The sequence below is a fragment of the Bactrocera oleae genome, chromosome 4 (genome assembly GCF_042242935.1).
Source record: "Bactrocera oleae isolate idBacOlea1 chromosome 4, idBacOlea1, whole genome shotgun sequence".
NCBI classification, from domain to species: domain Eukaryota; kingdom Metazoa; phylum Arthropoda; class Insecta; order Diptera; family Tephritidae; genus Bactrocera; species Bactrocera oleae.
Window position 1 is genome coordinate 18,061,744 of NC_091538.1, and position 20,830 is coordinate 18,082,573.

Below are 20,830 nucleotides of genomic sequence, written 5' to 3' on the forward strand. Positions count from 1 at the left end.
AACTTAATTTGTAGCGAACGCATATTACACGGCAACTGCACTTAACCTTTTTTCCTAGCATATCCTATTCTGTAGGTGATGAATGAAAATATGGAAATTCTAATTAAATGCCGGGTCTAAAAACACTCATCAGCATGTGGCTTTAATAGGCATTACGTTCATTCTTTGTAGTAATTATACTTCTATCGCTTAAAATGTCTTGGTTTTAATACCCTAAACATGGGTATATTAAGTTTGCTACGAAGTTTGTAACACCCAGACGGAAATGTCGATGACACTATAAAGTATCAGCGTGACGAGCTGAGTTGATTTAGCCCTATCCGTTTGTCTGTATATACGCGAACTAGTCCCTCAGTTTTTGAGATATCGATCTGAAATTGCACACATCCTTTTCTTCCCAAGAAGCTGCTCATTTGTCGGAACCGCCGATCTCGGACCACTATATTATTATATATAGCTGCTATACAAACTGAGCAATCGGAATCAAGTGTTTGCATGAAATACTTTTAATTTGATGAGATATCTACTCCAAATTTGGTGGATGTCTTATTATCCAAGGAAACGCAAGAATCTCTTAATTAATTGTTCAGATCGGACCACGTTAGCATATAGCTTTCTTATAAAATGACGATTAAATTCAAGTTCTTGTAAGAAAAAATTTTATATTTGCCAAGCCATCTTCACAAAATTTGGCATAGATTATTGTTCAAGGCAACGGTGAAAGCTTCGAACAAATTGTTCAGATCAGATTACTACAGCTTACATGTAGCTGCCAAACAAACTGACCCATCAAAATCAGGTTCTTGTATGGAAAACTTTCTTATTTGTGATGGGTATTATAACTTCGGAGCAACCGAAGTTAACGTTTTTTCTTGTTATGTGGTCTGTATTTTTTTTTGTTTTTTACTATTCATTCAGAAATATTCTAAATTTTCTGTTGCTACGCTTAAAATTAAATTACTTTCATTAGTGCTTCAGCTCTACATTTCCACTTCTTCTTTCTGTTAACCTGTTTGCGTTGTCTTGATTAAAATGGGCGTTAAATTACAAAATTAACTACATTTCTAACTTTTTTCAGCACATTCTTCTTTTACGCTTACTTTCGTGTAATTAAATTAAAATCGTAATTTAGCTGGCAGTTTGGGTGAGGTGCCATAACATCAACAGTTTATGCCAGAACACACCTCACATTTTTTCCAGCATTTGGTTCAGCTTAACTTACGCGCATTTGAATATTTCTCCGCGTTGTTGTGTACTCATTTGCCAGGTAAGTTCGTTTACTATGCGCCTATTAGCCATGTTAAGATGTGTTGCATGTAGTTCATGTTGACGTGACGTGCGGCGATTAGTCGCTTTAGTTGTCAAAATAGCTGCAGTGTGTTTGCTTCCGTTTTATATGTATATACCTCTCCAAATGCTTGTTTTTATGACACTTTGTTTAAGTAAATTTATAATCATTTAAATTATACTTTGACATGATGACACAGCATTGATGCGACACATAAATAAATATGTAAATAGGTTAGTGGGCGCGTAAAGTGGTCAAAGAAATTGTAGAAGGAAGTGACGCGCTATGGCGACAAAATATGCTTAGGCTGGTTAGAGCTCGTTACAGGTTGTTACACGCATTCAGCTGCGCAACACTACACACGCGCTAATGTAGTATTAGTAAAGTTGTGCTTTTTGTTCTTGTATAGGCGTGTTTCTCATTAACTACCAAAAAAATGTGATAAATTGAATTATACTTTTCCGTTAAATGTTAAAAATAGAATAGTCTTAGCATGGAAATACGCGTCTTGCTCTATTACCTGACTACTTATGCTAATTTTAATTAAGTTGCGAGCTTTATATGTAGAACATTAGTTAAATACAGTTAAAAATGGGCATGGCATTTAGCTAACTAGCGCTTTGAACGAAAACTATTATGATTGGGCTTTAACTACAATTTCATAAAAAAAAATTTTTTATCCGGTTAATTGTACATTTATTCATAAGTATTTTATAAAGCAACTCTTCTTGTCCTTAAAAAACATATCTAAATGTGCAATTTTTTATTTGTAAACTTTTCTTTGAGCCACTGGCGAACTTCGCCCATAATTATATATCGAAATTGCAACACTGCATTGCAACTAACTCTCATTTATTATGCGAACTGGTAAACGCAACCAAATTTGCCGAAGCATTCATTTCATAATTTGGCGCACTTATCATTATAAAAGACATACATTCAAAACAGCGCCGCCTTCATTACAATAACGGAAGCTTCATTGTTAACCGTAAAAGGCTGCTGTAATGCGAAATATGGCGCTGGCATAATGTACGCATTGTCGCCGATGACAATGCTAATTTAAAGCAAATGCAACGCTGCTTTGCATCAACTTTGCGCTTCGTAATATGCGCAGCATAGTAATATGTCACTGCATTATGTGTGATATGGTGTTGCCAATTAACTGCAGTTACAATAAAAGTTTCGATAAAGAGGCAATGCATGAGTAAGAGTTATTGTTTTGGTACAACAACAATCATATCATCAGCATTAATGATGGCGCATAGCTAGAAAATGATAGGTGTGTGAATCGCTCAATACGGAAAATATTATTTGAAAACAACTAATGTTATTTGCTAAATTTAAACCTCAAACGAAATGCCAGAGTAAATTAAAAGGCATGTATCAGCTTTTTCGTATTACTGTTCATTTTATAAAATCTGAAATTAATCATACGCAACGCTGGTTGTTAGATGAAATAGTACAGATGAATAAGTGGAACATAAGACAGAGTAGAAAAACGGAAAAATCCAACGATGCACCTAGTATGTATTAGCCAACGATGAAAGTAGTTTGCTGAATTCGAACCTATAAATTTCATTGGGGGAATATATACATAAATATGTCACTGATAGTTGGAGAACTTATTGGAGAAATTATTTTATTTCTCTTAGAATTTAACGGAATTTAATTCTTAAATAATTTATTTTATTTGTTTATTTTTGCACTTGTCTTAACTCCACTTGTATTTACTTCAAAAGTAAAAACAAAAAATTTTTGTGTATTATTTTTCCTCTTACAGCGTTCGATTTTAATAAATATCACATTCAGATATCTATGCCCTTTAGCATATTAACAAATAGCTTTCAGCGAAGCATGAATAATATGATAGAAACTCTTTGATTCAAGAGAGCGCTGTCAAATAGCACATTTTTTTAAAACATTTGACCGTGATGCGACTATGAAAAAAAATAAGTTGTGCGATTTATATTGTATTTTCTGGATATTTTTCGGTTTCCATCATATAGCTAAAGTATACATGATTGGTTGGTTGATTGAAGAGGGAGGCGCATGAGCACCAGACCACAGACGGCCGCACTGAAGCTATCATTAGGCCCACAATCAGTGGATTTGGTAAAATATCTAATTTTTCCCACTCCAGCTGCCCTATGTACCTTAACTTGGATCATTGTGAGCCGTGGAAGATATCCTGTCTTAACCGGCTGAAGGTTGTGCATTCGCAACGATAATGTTCCAGCGTATCATCATCTTCCGCGCATGGTCTGCATTCCGCCGAATCCACTTTTCCAAGCTCGCACGAGAGATCTTAAGTGTAGGTGTCCTGTAATGACCTCTACAATATTACCAATTTTCCATTTGCATAGAAGTAGAAGCTCTTTGGTCTGTCCACATCAACATTACACCAAAGTAACTTTGTGTTATGCCCTGTGTTGCTAGACTAAAACCTGAGGTGTTCCTCTTGGGTTTATTGCTTTAAACAACCCTTAAAGTAGCTGAATGGGGCTGAAATGGGGAAAACCGAGTTAACTCATCTGCCTTTTCATTTCCTTCCATTCCAATATGACTGGATACCCAGATGATAATAACATAGTTACATAAGTTGCATAACCTAACGCAGTGACTCTTAGTATTAGCGCTATGGATAGCCTTAATTGCTACTTGGCTGTCCACTCGAAGATATATGGACTTGCAGAAGCCCACTTGGCACCTTCTGTTATGTCAACAGTTTCGGCCTGCAATACTTAATGGTAGTCATTTAGTTTCAAGCTACGTTCTGCGTATGTGTGTTCCACAGAAGCAGCCCGCTCCTGTTCCTATTTCACCTTTTGATCCGTCGGTGAATATGTAAATTTTGCCGTTGGAACTGTCGATCAATAAACCATTGGTCCATTCTTCTCTACTGGGGAATGAAAATGTTTTGTTTAATTCCTCGTGGATCTCCTTTTCTCGGTCGCGTTACCAATTTAGTCCGAGTTTATTAACAAGGGCAAGTAAATTACCATAGTGACGTCGAGTCTGGCTCCAATTGCCTAAAACCATAAGCTAGCTGTTCGTAGTATTGCATCATACTTCAATTAAATCCGATATGTATTGGCCGGATATCGAGGATGACATCCAAAGCCTTTGTAGTAGTAAAATATACATAATTAACCTTAGTGTTAGAAGCTTTAGGATATCAAGATTTAGACCCTTCTATGTCTGTATATGTATAATACATATATATGAAAATCACAAGGGATTTTCAAAATTAACATTTAAAATTTAAATGACATTTGCGAGAAACTATTGCATAAGCAAATATGTTAAATTTACTACAAAATCTGATCTTCCAAGTAACGTGCTGTTTTCGAAATTTATTATGATTCTTAGTGATAGGTCGTCGTTTTGTTTGTTATATATTAAGTAGTCCAAGAAGTGGGTTCTCTCAACAAACAAAAAATAAGAGTTTCGAATCATATTATCCATGCTATCGAGTAAACCAGAATTGAACTTTTTGCTCTCTGCGTAAAGTCCTCCAACTATCGCATTGTAAAATCAGCGCTCATTGCGCTCACCACTCTCTAGAACCTCTTTAACTTACCCGCTCGTACATGAACATCGCGTGAAATAATTGTGCCGAATTGATTACGCGCCAAGCAAGCGTAGACCTGAGCGTGCACTTCCTGTCGGTAATCTTCAGCGCGGAAAGGTGGGAATACCAATTTGCCATCGGATGAAATCTGACGCAATCCGGGTACATCACCAACAGCAGTACCATCACTACGAATCCAAATAATCTCAGGCATAGGATTACCGCTAGCTTTGCATTCAATTTCGGCGCCGGTAGAGTTCGAGAAATCAATACGATTGGTGGGTTCGTTGAGGAAAACGGGTCCTTTCTGGTCGGCATCGGGTTGAGTCGCCCCGTAAGCAAGCGGAGTGCCTGGAAGTAAAGGAGAGCGAGAACGATGAATGAAAATTTTTTTCGATTACAATAACAAATATAATTCTTTATTGGTATTAGTGTATAGTAATGTTTATTGCTTTAGCTAGACGCGACAGCTATCAAGAATCACGTTTACCATATCCATAAGTAATTCATTATTTAATTTCCATAAAAAATATAGAAATTGTGCGCGACGTTGCATAATTCTAGCTGATTAAAAGTGCGGGACAGACAATGAACTTTGCACTACGGTAACTTTGTTTGCTGAGTTTTTATATAAAAGCTAATAAGACCAAAATTAATCAAGCAAACAAGATTTTATTACTATTATCATTGCAACAATGCTTTAAATCGATATTTTCACATTTTCTGGTGATCAAATACGTAAATTTTACCAAATTTTAGATCAGAAACTTGCTATAAATATTTATTTCTTATTTCTCAAACTTAGTATTTTCGAACACTTTTTTTCAATTGGCATTTGTCATCGACCTATCCAATAAGCAAAGACAGGTAACTGATAACAATAATAACAAATAAAGCTGAACAGTTCGCATATTTATTGTATAGATTAAGTGGTGAGCGTCATCGTTGCCACCGGCAGTGTCAACTTGAACTTCACTTTATTTTTTTTTTGTGTACATAAAGAGGGCCAACGACAGCAGAATATAGCAAAGTGACGCCAAATGTGGTCAAGAAAAAAGATATCCATAAAGTCAGCTTACGAATGGACAGACGTAACAAGAAAGGAAAAGTCACAACGAAAAGAATCAATAAAAAGATATATTATGCTCATATGGACACAGAGTCTCCTACACGAAATGGAAGAGTTCTTACAATGAAAAGAAACGCAGCGCAAACAAATCACCCGCTTCGTGCGCAGAAAATATGTACAAACCGAACGATCATCAATACAAGCTTGTTTGTAAATAACATTGATGTATGGAAGAATGAAACGTGTCGATGACACTTTCATGACTAAAATTTTCTGTCGTGGCATAATGTCATCAAAGAGCAACAAAAACACAAACGTGACAAGGCAGGAAAACACTGCTAAGCAGGAATAAACGTGCAGAGCAATAAGATCGGGGTATTAAAATTTTATGCGGGCTATATAAAAGTACGACTGAAGGAATATTTATGTACATATGTAGTAGCATAGCCATGTACAAATATCAAATACTTATATAGTACACACAACGAGGTTAAAATGTGTTAAAAATATGGGGTGGTGGCAAACTAAATTCTTCACTTGGCACGTTTGGCACAACAGCGGTAAATTACTCTATGCCCAATAATGTTTTTTCTATTAACCGCGTTTGCCAAAATCTGACATGACAGCTACTTAAAAAACGGTTTATGTAATCTCTACAAAATGGCAGAGCTAGTAAACTCAATCTATTGAGTAGTGCAAATGCTATGATTGCCTGATTTCATCTGAAAGCTATTCATTTGGATAACACTTTGGCAGTTCACCAACGATAAATAGGTACATAAGCATATCTCAGCTTACTTCCTCTTTTTTTTGGAAAAACTTGTCTTGGCGCCGCCTTGCATTTGATTCTTTTCAATCAAGCTAATAAAAGTGAGCTAAAGAATTTAAGAAGAGATTTGGCAGCATTGTTGACATTTGCGGTACTGGGTTAGAGAAGTTTAAACGCACATATTAATTTATTAATATATAATTAAATTTAAGTTGAACCACGTAAGAGTAAAAAAACAATTGTGTTAGGGTATTAATTTTTAGACAGGTACCAATTCTGCTCAAAAAGTATCTCTCACGTAAGCCCTCATTTAACCTGTTTACTTGGTTGCGGATTTCATAATATTTCATTTATTTAACAGTTGAATTAAGACTCTTAAAGATTTTTAGTTCGATCCCATTTATGAATAATTCCAATTTTCTCGAATTGAGTAAATAAAATTCCCTAACCTTTTACTTAAAGCTAAAATTAAACACCGCTTATAGTTTACTATAGTTCTGTTGTTTTTTTTATAATATGATATATTAGAGATTGCTCTTTTCAATCTATTTTGATCGGATGCAGAATTTATCTAGATCCTAAAGGTATATTCGTGGACAGATATTAAAAACATAGTCTTAGAACTTTCAACAGAGTGTAACAGTATGCTTTTTACGTACCAAGCTCAGTAATCATTTTTTCCGCCTTCTTGGCAAGCAAACGGTCGCTGCAGAGTTGCAATTCTCATGTTAGTTGCTGTCATGGAGGACTAACGGTACGCGAACCATCAATTAATTACGATGTAGATTCTTGAAATGTTTACACAAATCTCAAAAAAAAGCTTTTTGCGAAAGGACTAAAGACCGCGTCATTGGACCGAATCTTGCAACATGTTGCTACAAAGTATAATAGTTTTGTTCACCTAGTATTTGTTCGAATCACCAAAAAATATTCGAGTTAGATATAGGGTTATATACATACATATATCTAAATGATCAGGATGACGAGACGGACAGTGTGAAAATGGGTGAAATCGGGTGACAACCCAGCCCACTCCCCATATAACGGTACTATTAAAAACTATTAAAAGCTCGATAAATCAAGCACGAAACACGTCAGAGATATCACATAATTTTAAATTCCATCTAATTCTTTCATTTTCCTTTCTGTTTAAAGTATGCCACCTTGTGACCAAAAATTGTCAATCCACAAAGAAATCTCAAACGAGTATACCATTTGACTTTGCAAGAGTATAAAATGTTCGGTTACATCCGAACTTAGCCCTTTCTTACTTTTTGTTATTGTGTTAATAAGTCGAATTTAAGAAAACTTTTAATTATGATTTGAATCTATTTGTGCACTATGTAATATCAAATAAACGTGTAGAAATTAGTAAAGGATTAATGTATATAAAAATTAATATAAATCAAAAATTATATATGAATTAAAAATTATTATACTTTAAATTGGGTAATTTTAGTCTTTAAATGCAAATATCTCTTTATGCCCATTTTAGCCCCGAATTCTGGAGATGCTATTCTAAAGTTTTTCCAGAACCATTTTTTGCACATTATTTATTTAAATACACTATTTTAACAACATACTGTACCCAGCCGAATAATTATTATTATTATTCTAAATTTTCCGTAAAGTATCCGTATAAATAGATTCAGCCTTTTTTGTTTTTAAGTTTTTCAAGTTTCTTTATCGGAACAACCCTGCAGAACTACCATATATAGGGGCAAATTATAATCAGTTTTTATTTTCTTCGCAGCTACTTCAGTCATTATATATTTATGAGAATATGGATATATATATATATGTATGCCATATGTACGTAAATATGTCCTTCACTCGCATATGCGCGATAGCAAGCGCTTGACATGCCATTAAAGCTACAATTACTTAATCAGCTAATTCTACGTTACTGTTCATTACACATCAGCCGTAATTAAGCTCACACAACGAGGGTAATAAGTAATTAGTTACTCATATGAATATGGAAATATGCAGCAAATGTGAGAAATTAACACTTGAAAGCAATAAGTAATTTAAATAAAGTAGTCAAGCCTTGCGAATCGCATAAACTAAAACGCAAGCCTGGTGGGTAACCTATAGTGGCACAATTTAATATTATGCTTTTCAACCGAAGAATGTTCAACTAGCGCTTTCAATCGAACACAAGGCGCGGATAAGCGATGCGCAACGCAAAATACACTCCCGCCGAGACAAAAGCACAAAATGTAGTGCACGCTTTGTTCGTGCCATGTTGTTGGACAATGAACGGCCAAGGCCCAGAAACGCGTGCAATAGTAGAATAAAATTGCTGACCAACAACCAACGAAGCGTGGCAGCAACAAAATAGGAATAGCATAATGCCAAAGCAAGAGCAACGCGGCTGAGCGGCTGTGAGAAATCATTAAAAATTAAACTGAATTAATTTAAATGACAATAAGCATTAAAAACTAAGAATAATATGAATGCAACACTAGCCGAACGATGTTTTGGGACAATGCGTATAGAATGAAATTGTAGAGTAAAAATAAAAAGTTGATTAGTAAAAACATAAAAGCTACGTGTTCTTTTACTATCCAATTTGTTATTATTTTATACACCACCATGCTTTTTTGGTAATATATTTGTTTGGTTCTATTGATGTCACCATTTCTGAGGTGTTGCACGCCTTGATTCGATAGGAAATCGATTAATTAATGCTTTTCTTCTCAGTCGGCAAGAATTTAAACACGCAACGCTTCGTTGTGACCGCAGCGTGTATTTTGTTGGATTGTAGAAAGCTAGATTAAACATTACGGGCAGATGTGGAGAATAATTACAAATAATATAGGGTGGTTAAATACACATTTCTAAAACTTATTAGAAACAAGTAAGGAAGGGCTAAGTTCGGATGTAACCGAACATTTTATACTCTCGCAAAGTCAAATGGTATACTCGTTTTAGATTTCTTTGTGGATTGACTGATATTTATGGTAGAAGGTCAACTATAGGCACTGGGGTCCACATATTTAGTACTTAGGGGTTTGAACAGTTTTGGTTCGATTTAGACAATTTTTGGCCGCAAGGTGGCATACTTTAATTGCATTATTCACGCAAAGTTTTACCCCGATATAATCATTGTTACCTGATTTGCATAGTGGAAAGTGAAAGAATCAGATGGAATTGAAAATGGTGTTACATGGGAAGTTAGCGTGGTTGTGGTCCGATTTCGCCCATTTTCGCACTATGACATAGAAACATGAAAAGAACGTTACGCACCGAATTTGGTTGAAATCGGTTAAGCAGATCTCAAGATATGGGTTTTCACCTAAAAGTGGGCTGTGCCACGCCCACTGTTTAATTTTGAACGCGGTTCCTATAAAGTCATCTTATACCATCCCAGAGATAAAATTTAATGTCTCTGGCGTGTTTAGTGCTTGATTTATCGCGCTTTTAGTAGTTTTTAACAGTACCGTTATATGGGGAGTGGGCGGAGTTGCCACCCGATTTCAACTATTTTCAGACCGTCAATAGAAGTGCTAAAAACATTTGCTTCCAGTGAATTTTGTTATTATAGCATTAGCGGTTTAGGAGATATGCACATTAAACCTATTAGAGGCGGGACCACGCCCACTTTTTAAAAAAAAAATTTTAACTGCAGATGCCCCTTCCTAATGTGATCCTGTGTACCAAATAACAGTCTTGTATCTTATTGCGGAGCTTAGTTATGGCAAGTTATTTGTTTTTGATTAATGGCGTTTTGTGGGCGTGGCAGTGGTCCGATTACGCCCATCTGCAATACCAACCGTCTCACGGTACCATGAAACATGTCTACCAAGTTTCATAAAGATATCTCAATTTTTACTCAAGTTAGAGCTTGCACGGACGGACGGACAGACGGACGGACAGACGGACGGACGGACAGACAGTCACCCGGATTTCAACTCGTCTCTTCATCCTGATCATTTATATATATATAACCCTATATCTAACTCGATTAGTTTTAGGTGATACAAACAACCTTTAGGTGAACAAAACTATTATACTCTGTAGCAACAGGTTGCGAGAGTATAAAAATTATATCTTATCTTAATTGAAAACAGGTCTAATCAGCTGTTACAATTCCTTATTTAGTTATGCATATAAAAACTGAATGAAAATAAACATGTGGATAAAAAATATTATATTTTCAAGTGAAAAAGTTGACTTTGAATCACATAGTAACGAACCCATCACAATAATTACAAAATATAAAAACCGATACTCGATCAGTATCTATTATAATATCTATAATTGATTTGTTAGTATACCCAAAATGGAGAACAAAAACTCTTATTAGTTTTGTGACCTGCTTACTATAAGCTGACAAATTTTAAACAATATTTTGTGACTAGAAATACATGTACATATGTCAAATAGTGACTAGATGCTTCGTACTGAATCGCGATATAAATTTAAATCAGTAGATCTTCCAAAAAATTTCAACAAAAATTAATATTCTCCAAATAAAACTAATGTTGAGTATGTTAGACATAGTCGATGACTAATTTTATCAAAATAAGTTTTAATAAATTATTTACAACAAGAAAAAATTCGACTAATCCGAAGCTATAATACCCTTTACAGGTGTTTTTTTTTTATAGCATAAAAGCTCTTCATATTATGGCATGATCTAAACTATTTCTTCGGATATTGTAACGTTGCTTCTCTTCAAATAAAAAAGTTTTCTATAGGATTGGTTTTTCAGCGATCAGATTGCATGGCATCTATCGGACCGCTGTACGATATCGATGGTTCCGACAAATGAGCAGCTTCTTAGCGAAAACCGGACGAGTGCTAAATTTCGATATCTCAAAAATTACGGGTCTAGTTTACGTATATACAAACAGACGGGCATGACTCACAACGACTCAGCTTATCATGTTAATTATTTATACTATTTATATTTTATAGGATCTCCGACGTTTCCTTCTGGGTGTTACAAACTTCATGGCATACTTAATATATTATGTTCAGAGTTTAAATATTACGACATACTATGTATGCCTTAGAACACCCATTATTACAAAAAGGTTTGCGTGCGCTCTTTCCCAAAAGAAAAGGTTGTTTTTTTTTGCATGGTCAAAAACTATTAAATGTTCCAAAGCAATAGGTGAGAATTTGTGGCGTGCTAGTGAAACCCAATAAAAACAAGATTTTTATTGGAACTAAGACACCTCAAATTATTTTATTTGAAGACTACCCAAACGCATCAGACTGATTTTTGTTGAATGTGTTGAAAATATCGCTCAGTTTGTTGACATTTAAATTTTAGTAGACGATTTTATGTTCCCACACAATTGGTGGTGCCAGTAATTTCGCATGCGTTGGTTGTTGTTTTTTACAGCAGTACGCATATTACGTCATCATTGTCTAATTGATGTCACGCTATTAAGGCTAATTATTAATTTATCATATTTTGTATGCATGTGGGGGATGAGCGTCGTAAAGCTTTCATCAAACAGACGGACAAATGTCCAAAAGAATTTTGAGCACGAAAAAATTAAATATTTTCAACCAATGTGAAATTCAATGAAAATTACGTAAAAACGAAAAATTAATGACAGTTAAATAAATTACTCAACTTTGTTAACGGACAAAAATTCTTTTTCGTCTATATTGAAGTGCTCGGCATATTACGTGACCAGCAGAGTGTTTTAAAAACTGACGAAATTACAATATTTAAATACTTATATGTATGTAAATTTTTGCGAATTCAGTGTACAAAGTGCAAGCTACTGCCAGACTTTATTGCAAGAGTTTTTACATTGTTCCATATTAAGCACTGATTGCAAAAAATTAAGGAAAAATAGAAGGGTGAGTCGAAAACATGTAATTCAATGTTCTATACAACATTATTTAATTAACTTTTTTGAAGCGAAGTATCCAAATAGGTGGCAACATTAGAACTTCTCTTGCCACTTTAGACAGGTGGCAACACTAATTTAAAATATATTCAATTATAGAACTTTTAAACTTCTCCAGACTAACGGTATGAATAAGTTATAAATTTTATAGAATAAATAAGACAGGTGAAAACTCTTCTCTGACAAATACCACAATATAAAATTGTTTCGCGCATAACATCGAACAATCCAAAAAAAATTTTCAAAGATTTCCAAAAATTTTCTACTTTCTAAATATGTAAAGTAAATGAAATGAATTATGTATTTTCGCGCTTCCTATCGCTCTAACCGCAGTAAATGCATGTGTAAATATGTATAAAGTAATTTGAGCAACATTTTGAATGAACATCAAAGTAAACATTTTAAACCACACAAATTATACCTACACGTATTATATTCACCCACACTATTGCAAACAAAAACACCTGCCGCACTTAACGGCTGCAGACCTGATCAGAGCAAGCAGCTGATACAGGCCACAAATCAGTGCTCTTTATATTATACTTGTGTATAGTATAGTACAAGTATATAAAGCCAAGGGTGAGAGCTCACTTACCTACATAAAACGAACAGGTACACAAATAAACAATGCAGAATTTTGCTAAGCCCGCCGACCGGATTTACGATTGGCTTCGGTAGGACTCGAAACAAAAAAAAAAACCGTGTAATACTCTTGGTCAACATGTTGCGCTCTTCGTTTATGAAAAAGGAACAAGTTGCAGGCCAAGCAAAAATATGCTGCACAAGTAAATGCGAAACGAAGATGTATACATAACGGCAGCTGCAACGCGATTCAAATAGGACCAGTTCTAAGCCCTTTCTGACAAAAACTCAAGCAAAGAGGACCGAAAAAGTGGAAAGAAATTGAAATGTAGCAAGAAAGTTGAAATATTACAGTTTTGCGATTCGCAGGTACACACTAAAAACAAAACCAAACGAGGTTAAACACAAATCTGGTGCTAGAAAAGCAAAAATTAACTGGATAGATAATTTTGTGTATACAAAAGGAAATGCCACACAATTAAATAGAATCCATGAAGATAGGAAACTCGCATGCCGACGTATGCGTACGAGCGCAGTTTGATAAGTCAGTGTCCGTTGAAATATTCCGAAAAGGGAAAATAAATGCAATACCGTTTTTTGCAGTAAAAAACTTGATAGCAAATTACTTCTAACCCCTTGTGTTTTACTTTTATTGCACTCGGAAAACCTCAAAAATTAGAAAAAAATATTGTGCCCGGCAGATATCATTTTTAAATCAAGAACATATTAGGATGGGCCAAAAAAAATGTTTCTTTATTCGTAGTTAAAGTCCAACAAAAAATAATAAAAAACTACGAATAACTTGAAATAAGTTGACTCAACCAAAAAAAGTTTCAGGCCTTTTTTCTAGATCGGTAAATTTCCTATAAGAATATGTGTTGATTCTCGCTTAATAATTATTTGTTTGTGTACAATAAAAATCCAAAAAAAAAAAAAAAATTCCCTGTGTTATTTATATGGGAAATCGAAAATATCATTTATATGGGAAATGAAAATATCGAAAATATTAATATTAAGAGCTCAAACTTTACCAGAACTTTTTTTCATCATTTCGGATGAGATTTTTATGGTAACTAAGCGAGAGTAATTAAAAGTTCTTTTTGGCCCACCCTAGAACATGATTCGTAAGATTCAAAGAAGTTTAACATTAATATTTTTAGTACTTAAGACGATATTTTAAGAATTATATATCATACTTATAAATATTTTGTTCTATCACAAATTAGACTCAATATTTAGAGCGCTGGAAAGAATAGTTTACTTTAAAAATCGTATATAAAATCAACAACCATCAACTAGTCTACAAGTTTTCACGGATCGGAAAATAAAGGATCATAATATTGGTAGAAAAAACAATTAAAATGAGCTACATTTCAATTTACCGATAAAATATATTTAAGAAAATCTTCAAATAGTTATACTTGTAATTGTTGTAGTCTCAAAAAAACTATTTTAACTTCGGTTGCACCGAAGCTATAATACCCTTTAGAAATACAAAAAATTCCTTGCAAGAACTTGATTTTGATCAAGAATTTTATTCTGAACGTACAGTTTGTATGGCAGTTAATGCTATAGTGATCCGAGCTGAACAATTTCTTTGGAGATTTCAAAATTGCCTTGGAAAATAACTCTCGCACAATTTCTTAAAGATATATCAGCAAATAACAAAGTGTTCTATACAAGGATTGGTTTTTCAGCGATCAGTTTGAATGGCAGCTATGTGCTATAGTGATCCGATATCGATGGTTTCTCTTTCGCCAGATAAGGACGTGTGCCAAATTTCAGATCGGCATCTCGAAAATAGAGCGGTTAGCTTATGCATATACAGACAGACGGACATGGCTAAATCGACTTAGCTCAATAAAGGATCAAGGAAAGTTCAGATGACAAAGTTCCCAACATAGACCAAATTCACCATCTCTATACAGAAATATTGAATTCGTGGAAAATTATAATTTTTCCTGTAAACTCTATTTTCATAAATCAGTAATCGTTAAAGCGATTATGTTAAAATATTAATTATCTATTAGTCGAAATGTGTGAAAACCAGACGGATATACCTAAATTATTAAAAATCACGGAATTCTCAATTATTTGACTAAATGATCTTTATAAAAAAGTAATCACTGTTAAAAAGTCACTGATTTATTCAGCAGTCCTCTTATATACATACGTATGAAAAATTAATAACAATATCTCAGAAACTACACGAAATCAGAACGAATATAAGTAGGCGAACCAGGAAAATGAGAATGTTACTTCGATAAAATTTGCTGGAAAATACATATACTTATGTACATACATATGTAACTATTATATTTAGTATACGCATATGTATGTTACGTATGTATAGGTACATACATACATATATATTTGAGCATATACAGGTGTGCATTGTGATCCATGTATGTACCATTCATACCTCAGTATGCATATATGGGAAAGTATTTATGTATATGTTCCTACCTAACACATACATATGTATATACACCACACGCATCGGGATTGCCTGCGCACATTTTTGTGGCAGCGCTGAAGACGTGTTGCGGTCAATGAAAAATTTTACTGCGGGTGTATCGATGCGTACATTGGCGTTTGTGTGCTTGTGTACACCAATGTATTGAATATAAAACTTAACGCGAGGGTACATTGGTCTGGCAGTTGAAAGATGCGCAGATGTTCAGCAGCTGCAAAATTTAATTTGCTGTTTGTATTCAGTATTTTTTTTTATTTCTTAAAAGCAAAGCAAAGCGTTTGTTTTCATCGCACTATGCCCCCAAAAACAAATCGTGTAGCGAGAAGGCATAATATGCGTTACGTTCGCAGACAGTTGGATTTTTTTCACAATTTTCGATACGCCTTTAATGGCTGCGAATAAAAAAATGCTTACATATGTGTACATTATTCTCTGTATAACTTTTTAATTGCGAAACGGAAGTTAAGTCATCAAAATAAAATGCAAGAAAAAGCAAACACTGCGAAATGATAACGCAGAAAAAGGCTTAGAACGGTGAGCGGCGTTGATGGATTTTTAAGCTGACTACAGATACCAAAAGTGGTCATTAAACTTGAAAGCCAATAATAATATTTTTTCAATTACATTATGTCCGATAACTAAAGAAATTTCAATAACATTCGCACACAGACATAGCTATATATATATTCATGATCGATCGATTTTGACAGCTATCAGTAATGAGCATAAGCTAAGCCATTTGTATTTGATCAAGTGTAATCAAAAAGCCGCGGCGCCAAGTGTTCACAAACAGTGTCTCGTCTACTTGATGAGCTGTTGAAATAAGCTGCTAAGTTTTTAACATAAAAAAATTTTAATTTTTAGGTTAAAATAATTTTTCTTTTCGCTCAATTTGAAAAAATGGTAATCGCATCGACTTTGTTTAGTTTCAAATCCATATACACACATATTTACGTACTCGTACGTAACGTAAACCCAAATGTATTATGTGCTTATGTTGTTTTCCCCTCTTTAAATTAATGAATTTGCTCCAATTTCGCGCCACTTGAACTGCGCAGCGGGCGTCATCATCAACACTATACAAATAATTTTATGTTTTTTTTTCATTACTATATTAATGTATTCATGCTTTTACAAATGTACAACACAGCCCGTACTCTATTTGCATACATTAGTTGCAATCGCTGCGCCCACACTTCTGACGCGGATAACAATAATAAGCAATGTTCGAAGACGAGTAGTTATATGCAATATTTGTATTTGTAAGTATTTGGCTATATAAACTTATAAAAATTCACTTCCTTGAAGATATTTAACATTTTGATGTAAAGTTTTATATGGAAAGCCCAGAGTTGCAATCTGACAGCTTTCAAATTTAAATGTCAAGTCATAGAAAAATTAAAATGACCATAATCTCAAACTAACTGTTTTTGTTTCGCTATATCTATGCTCGCTAAATTTAAGCGTAGTTCCTTTGTCAAAAATTTTACATATGAAAGCAAAATCAAAGTTTCCAAGTTGCATTCGATACAAGACAGAATGCGGATTGAAGTCATCCTCATCGTCATCGGTCGTGAGTGGTGTAGCTACTAAAATCCCCGCTTCTATTATCAATCATCGAAAAACTATCAAAGTATAAGTAACTGTGAAAAATGAATATACAACATTTTTTTATTGAATCAAAATATACGTGATATATAATTATCAGTGGTAAATGTATCAAATATATGGAGTTTAATTCCTTTTTGTAAAACCAACCTGAATCTGTAATTAAGGATTCAAAAACATTTGGATTTATTGAGACTTAAAATAAAACGTGTCAAATGAAACTTTGAAATTTGAGTTTTATAAAAGGTTTCGCAAAAACGTAATTGCTTCGGAAAAATTACTGTTGTTGCGCTGACAAAATGATAAAAGTTTTTTCAAAAATTACAAAAAAAATGTGTAAAGACCGGAAAACTTAAAATACATATGTATGTCTTACAAGATGGGCTCAGTCTCACGAATCAGTATCAGCATATCGAACTACACCTAGCTGTCATTGAAGCTTTGGAGATGAACATGACACTGCACACAAGTTGAAAATTTATGACAGCAATAATAATTATCGAATTTCAAATTGCCCGCCACACATAGAACCTGTCGAGAAATGCAGACAAGGAATCAAGAAGGTACAAAATTGTCAATGATGCAGAAGAAACACAAAAAAATGTCAAAGCTTTGGTTAATATCCTTGAAACATGGTTTCGATCAGGAAAAATGCGGAAAGCTTTATACATTTCATGAAAAATATCTTCTATTGCTCTGAGCCAATTTTCATTTTTGAAGTCAGAATGTATACCAAGCAAATAACCCAAATGCACTTGATGCATTATCGGTTTTAAACCCGAAAACCCCCGTTTATCCGCCTCTGATAATCGCATACATTTATATATTTATTTATTTGTTTACACAAAATGTTCAATCCCATCGCTAACTTCGCAATCCGACGTACGAGGTGTGTTCAAAGGAAAATCAAAACACATATGTTTATCATGTGCTTGCATTAAGAGCCAATTTCGATTAGTAGTTTGTTTTTGACAACAGAAAAGGTTAGTCACATTTTTGTGTGCTCTTCGATTTTTGGCTTTTGAAAGAAATAGATCTAAGAATATGTATTAAATTTTGAGTAAAAAATGGAATAAAGTGCTCCAAGGCACTTGAAATGTTGACTGTGGCATTCGGCGTCCCCCTGCGGGTAGGGGTAAGAATTTACCCGCGGTAAGGCATGCCTGTCGTAAAAGGCGACTAAAAGCCAAATGCACTATGACTGTTATTATGTACCTTGCTCAGTAATATCAGCATAGTATGTCAGAAATAGTGCTATAATACTCAGCTTGAACTGATATTATAGACTTTAAATGAAAAAGCAAATAAAAAGACATTTGAAGTTCAAGCGACAAATGTCACCAGTCATTGAGTAATGGGTTGCTCAACTGGCAGTAGTTTCGGCTACACGGTCTTACCGGAGACTTTTTGGTACCACGGGGAGCAGAAAGCCCTTGGACTTCGGTCCAATCTGCTCATTGGGTTATGGCCCCTTTGGGGAGATTCGTGGTGGCTGTGGTTGAAACCTAAATGCAGGAAGAACTGAAAATTCAGCCTAACTGTTTTTTCAGTTCTAAAATAAAGTTGCAAAAAGCAACTGGGTTACATACCCGAAAACGGAAGAGGTTTTAGGTCGGCCTTGAACCATACCAAGATGGTAGTGTAGACCCAGACACACTGCCACTGGTATCCAAATAAATACTTGCAAATAGCTCGTATTGTTTGGGGCACTTATCAACGCATTGTATTGATACGTTGTGTTTTGGAACACCGTGAGGTAAGGCCGTCGCCGGCAGGTACTCACGTAAATCAACAACGAAAGTTGTGGCATTCGGCGATACCACTTTATCTCAAAAAAGTGTTTATAAGTGGTATGAGCATCCTGGAGGTGCGCCCACGTCAACAAGCGAAGACAACATCGAAACAGTAAAAAAAATTGTTCTTGAAAATCGTCGAATCACTATTAGGGAAGTTGCAGAGGAAGTTGGCATATCAATCGGCTCATGCCATTCATATTTTTCAAATGTTTTGGGAATGAAACTTGTAACAGCGAAGTTTGTTCCAAAATTGCTACATTTTGAGCAAAAGCAACGTCACATTTGTATCGCTCAGGAGTTGTTGAATGACGTCAACAACGATCCGGGTTTGCTCAAATGATTGTTTTGGCTCCCTGCGACTTTTTCCTATTCCCAAACCTAAAGAAACTAAAGATCAAGTCAGATTTAAAAAAAGAGCTGATGGCCATACCGAAAAGCGCATTTCAGAAGTGTCTCGAGAATTGGAAAAAGCGTTGGCACAAGAATATATCCGACGGGCATTACTTTGAAGGGGACAAAATAGATATTGAAAAATATATAAGTACTTTTCAAAAAAAACCTAAATTCACCCTTTTCTTTGAGCAAACCTCGTACATTATCGAGCTCAGTTATTGATGACAAACCGGCTGCATATCAAATTTCACACTAAATACCAATATTTTTGCAAATAAATATTGTTTACTACAACTTATTTCACGTTTGAACTTTTGCCTGCACTCTGCTTTTGCGTTTTGTGGTAGTTATTTATTATTATTGTTGTTTTTGATAATAAAAGTAAATATGTTGCTAATTATATTATACTTTTTGATTTAGCTATCAACGCAGCTCAATTGTATTTGTGATTTATAGTAAACTGAGGTTAGCTTGCTTAAACTAGTACTTAATAGACATATATAGCTGTAAATATGAACAAAATTCGACAAATGCATGTATTATTATTAGTTTCTTACACAAAAGATTATAAATTAGAACAAAAGTTAAAGTACTACGGATATGTATACATTTATGTAAAGAGTTTTTCTTAGAAATATGAAAAGTAGATTTCAAATCATATGGCTACCGCGACTACGGTTAGTTTTCCTAGCAGTCTGTAGTCTCTATAGAATCATTGGTACTCTAAAAATATCATTTTTTGCTCACTTTAATAATTGTTGAAGATTTTACTGAACTAAACAACTAAATGCTACAAATATGTGTTCACTCTGACAGCGGGTTTGTAAGCTATCCGTTTAAGAAATTTAGCATCTCTCAAAACACCTTATATTTGTAAATGAAAGTAAATACAGTTCTCAGACAATATTTACGTATCACTCGACGTCTATTGTATCGTCAGATACCATTATCCAAACTCTGGTTGGGTTCTAGACATTTATCAATTTATTCTTTGTTTTTTTCGGACATAATAGTAGCATACACTGTTAAGCCTTAGGAATAAATATCAAAAATACAGTCTAAGTTGAATTTTTACGGGGATTGAGACATAGTGAAGACATAAGAGCCAGTCAGTCAAGCGCTAATTGCATTGTTTTTAAGTGTATACAATTAAATTGTATATAGATTATTGTGATCTTACTTATGAAAACTAACTGATGTTAACTTAATTATCGATTTTAGTGATCCTTTTTTTGATATATGATGCTCAACAAAATATCGGTATCAAATTATATAATGGCCAATAGGATGATTTATTAATCGAGTGTTGTTGCGATTTCAGGCTATGTAACCAAGCCTTACTTTCTGAACACATTAGATTCAATACATAAAAAAAATTGAGAAAACAAGAGAAGAGAAA

General features: G+C 34.3%; 1 protein-coding gene across 1 annotated transcript in view; it reads right to left on the reverse strand.

The window, feature by feature from the left end:
- Positions 1-20,830, reverse strand: part of LOC106619349 (Down syndrome cell adhesion molecule 1) — a 146,808-nt gene that overhangs the window by 91,264 nt on the left and 34,714 nt on the right. The window contains 1 exon segment of the mRNA XM_070108539.1: positions 4,869-5,210. Coding sequence (XP_069964640.1) covers positions 4,869-5,210 — 342 coding nt within the window.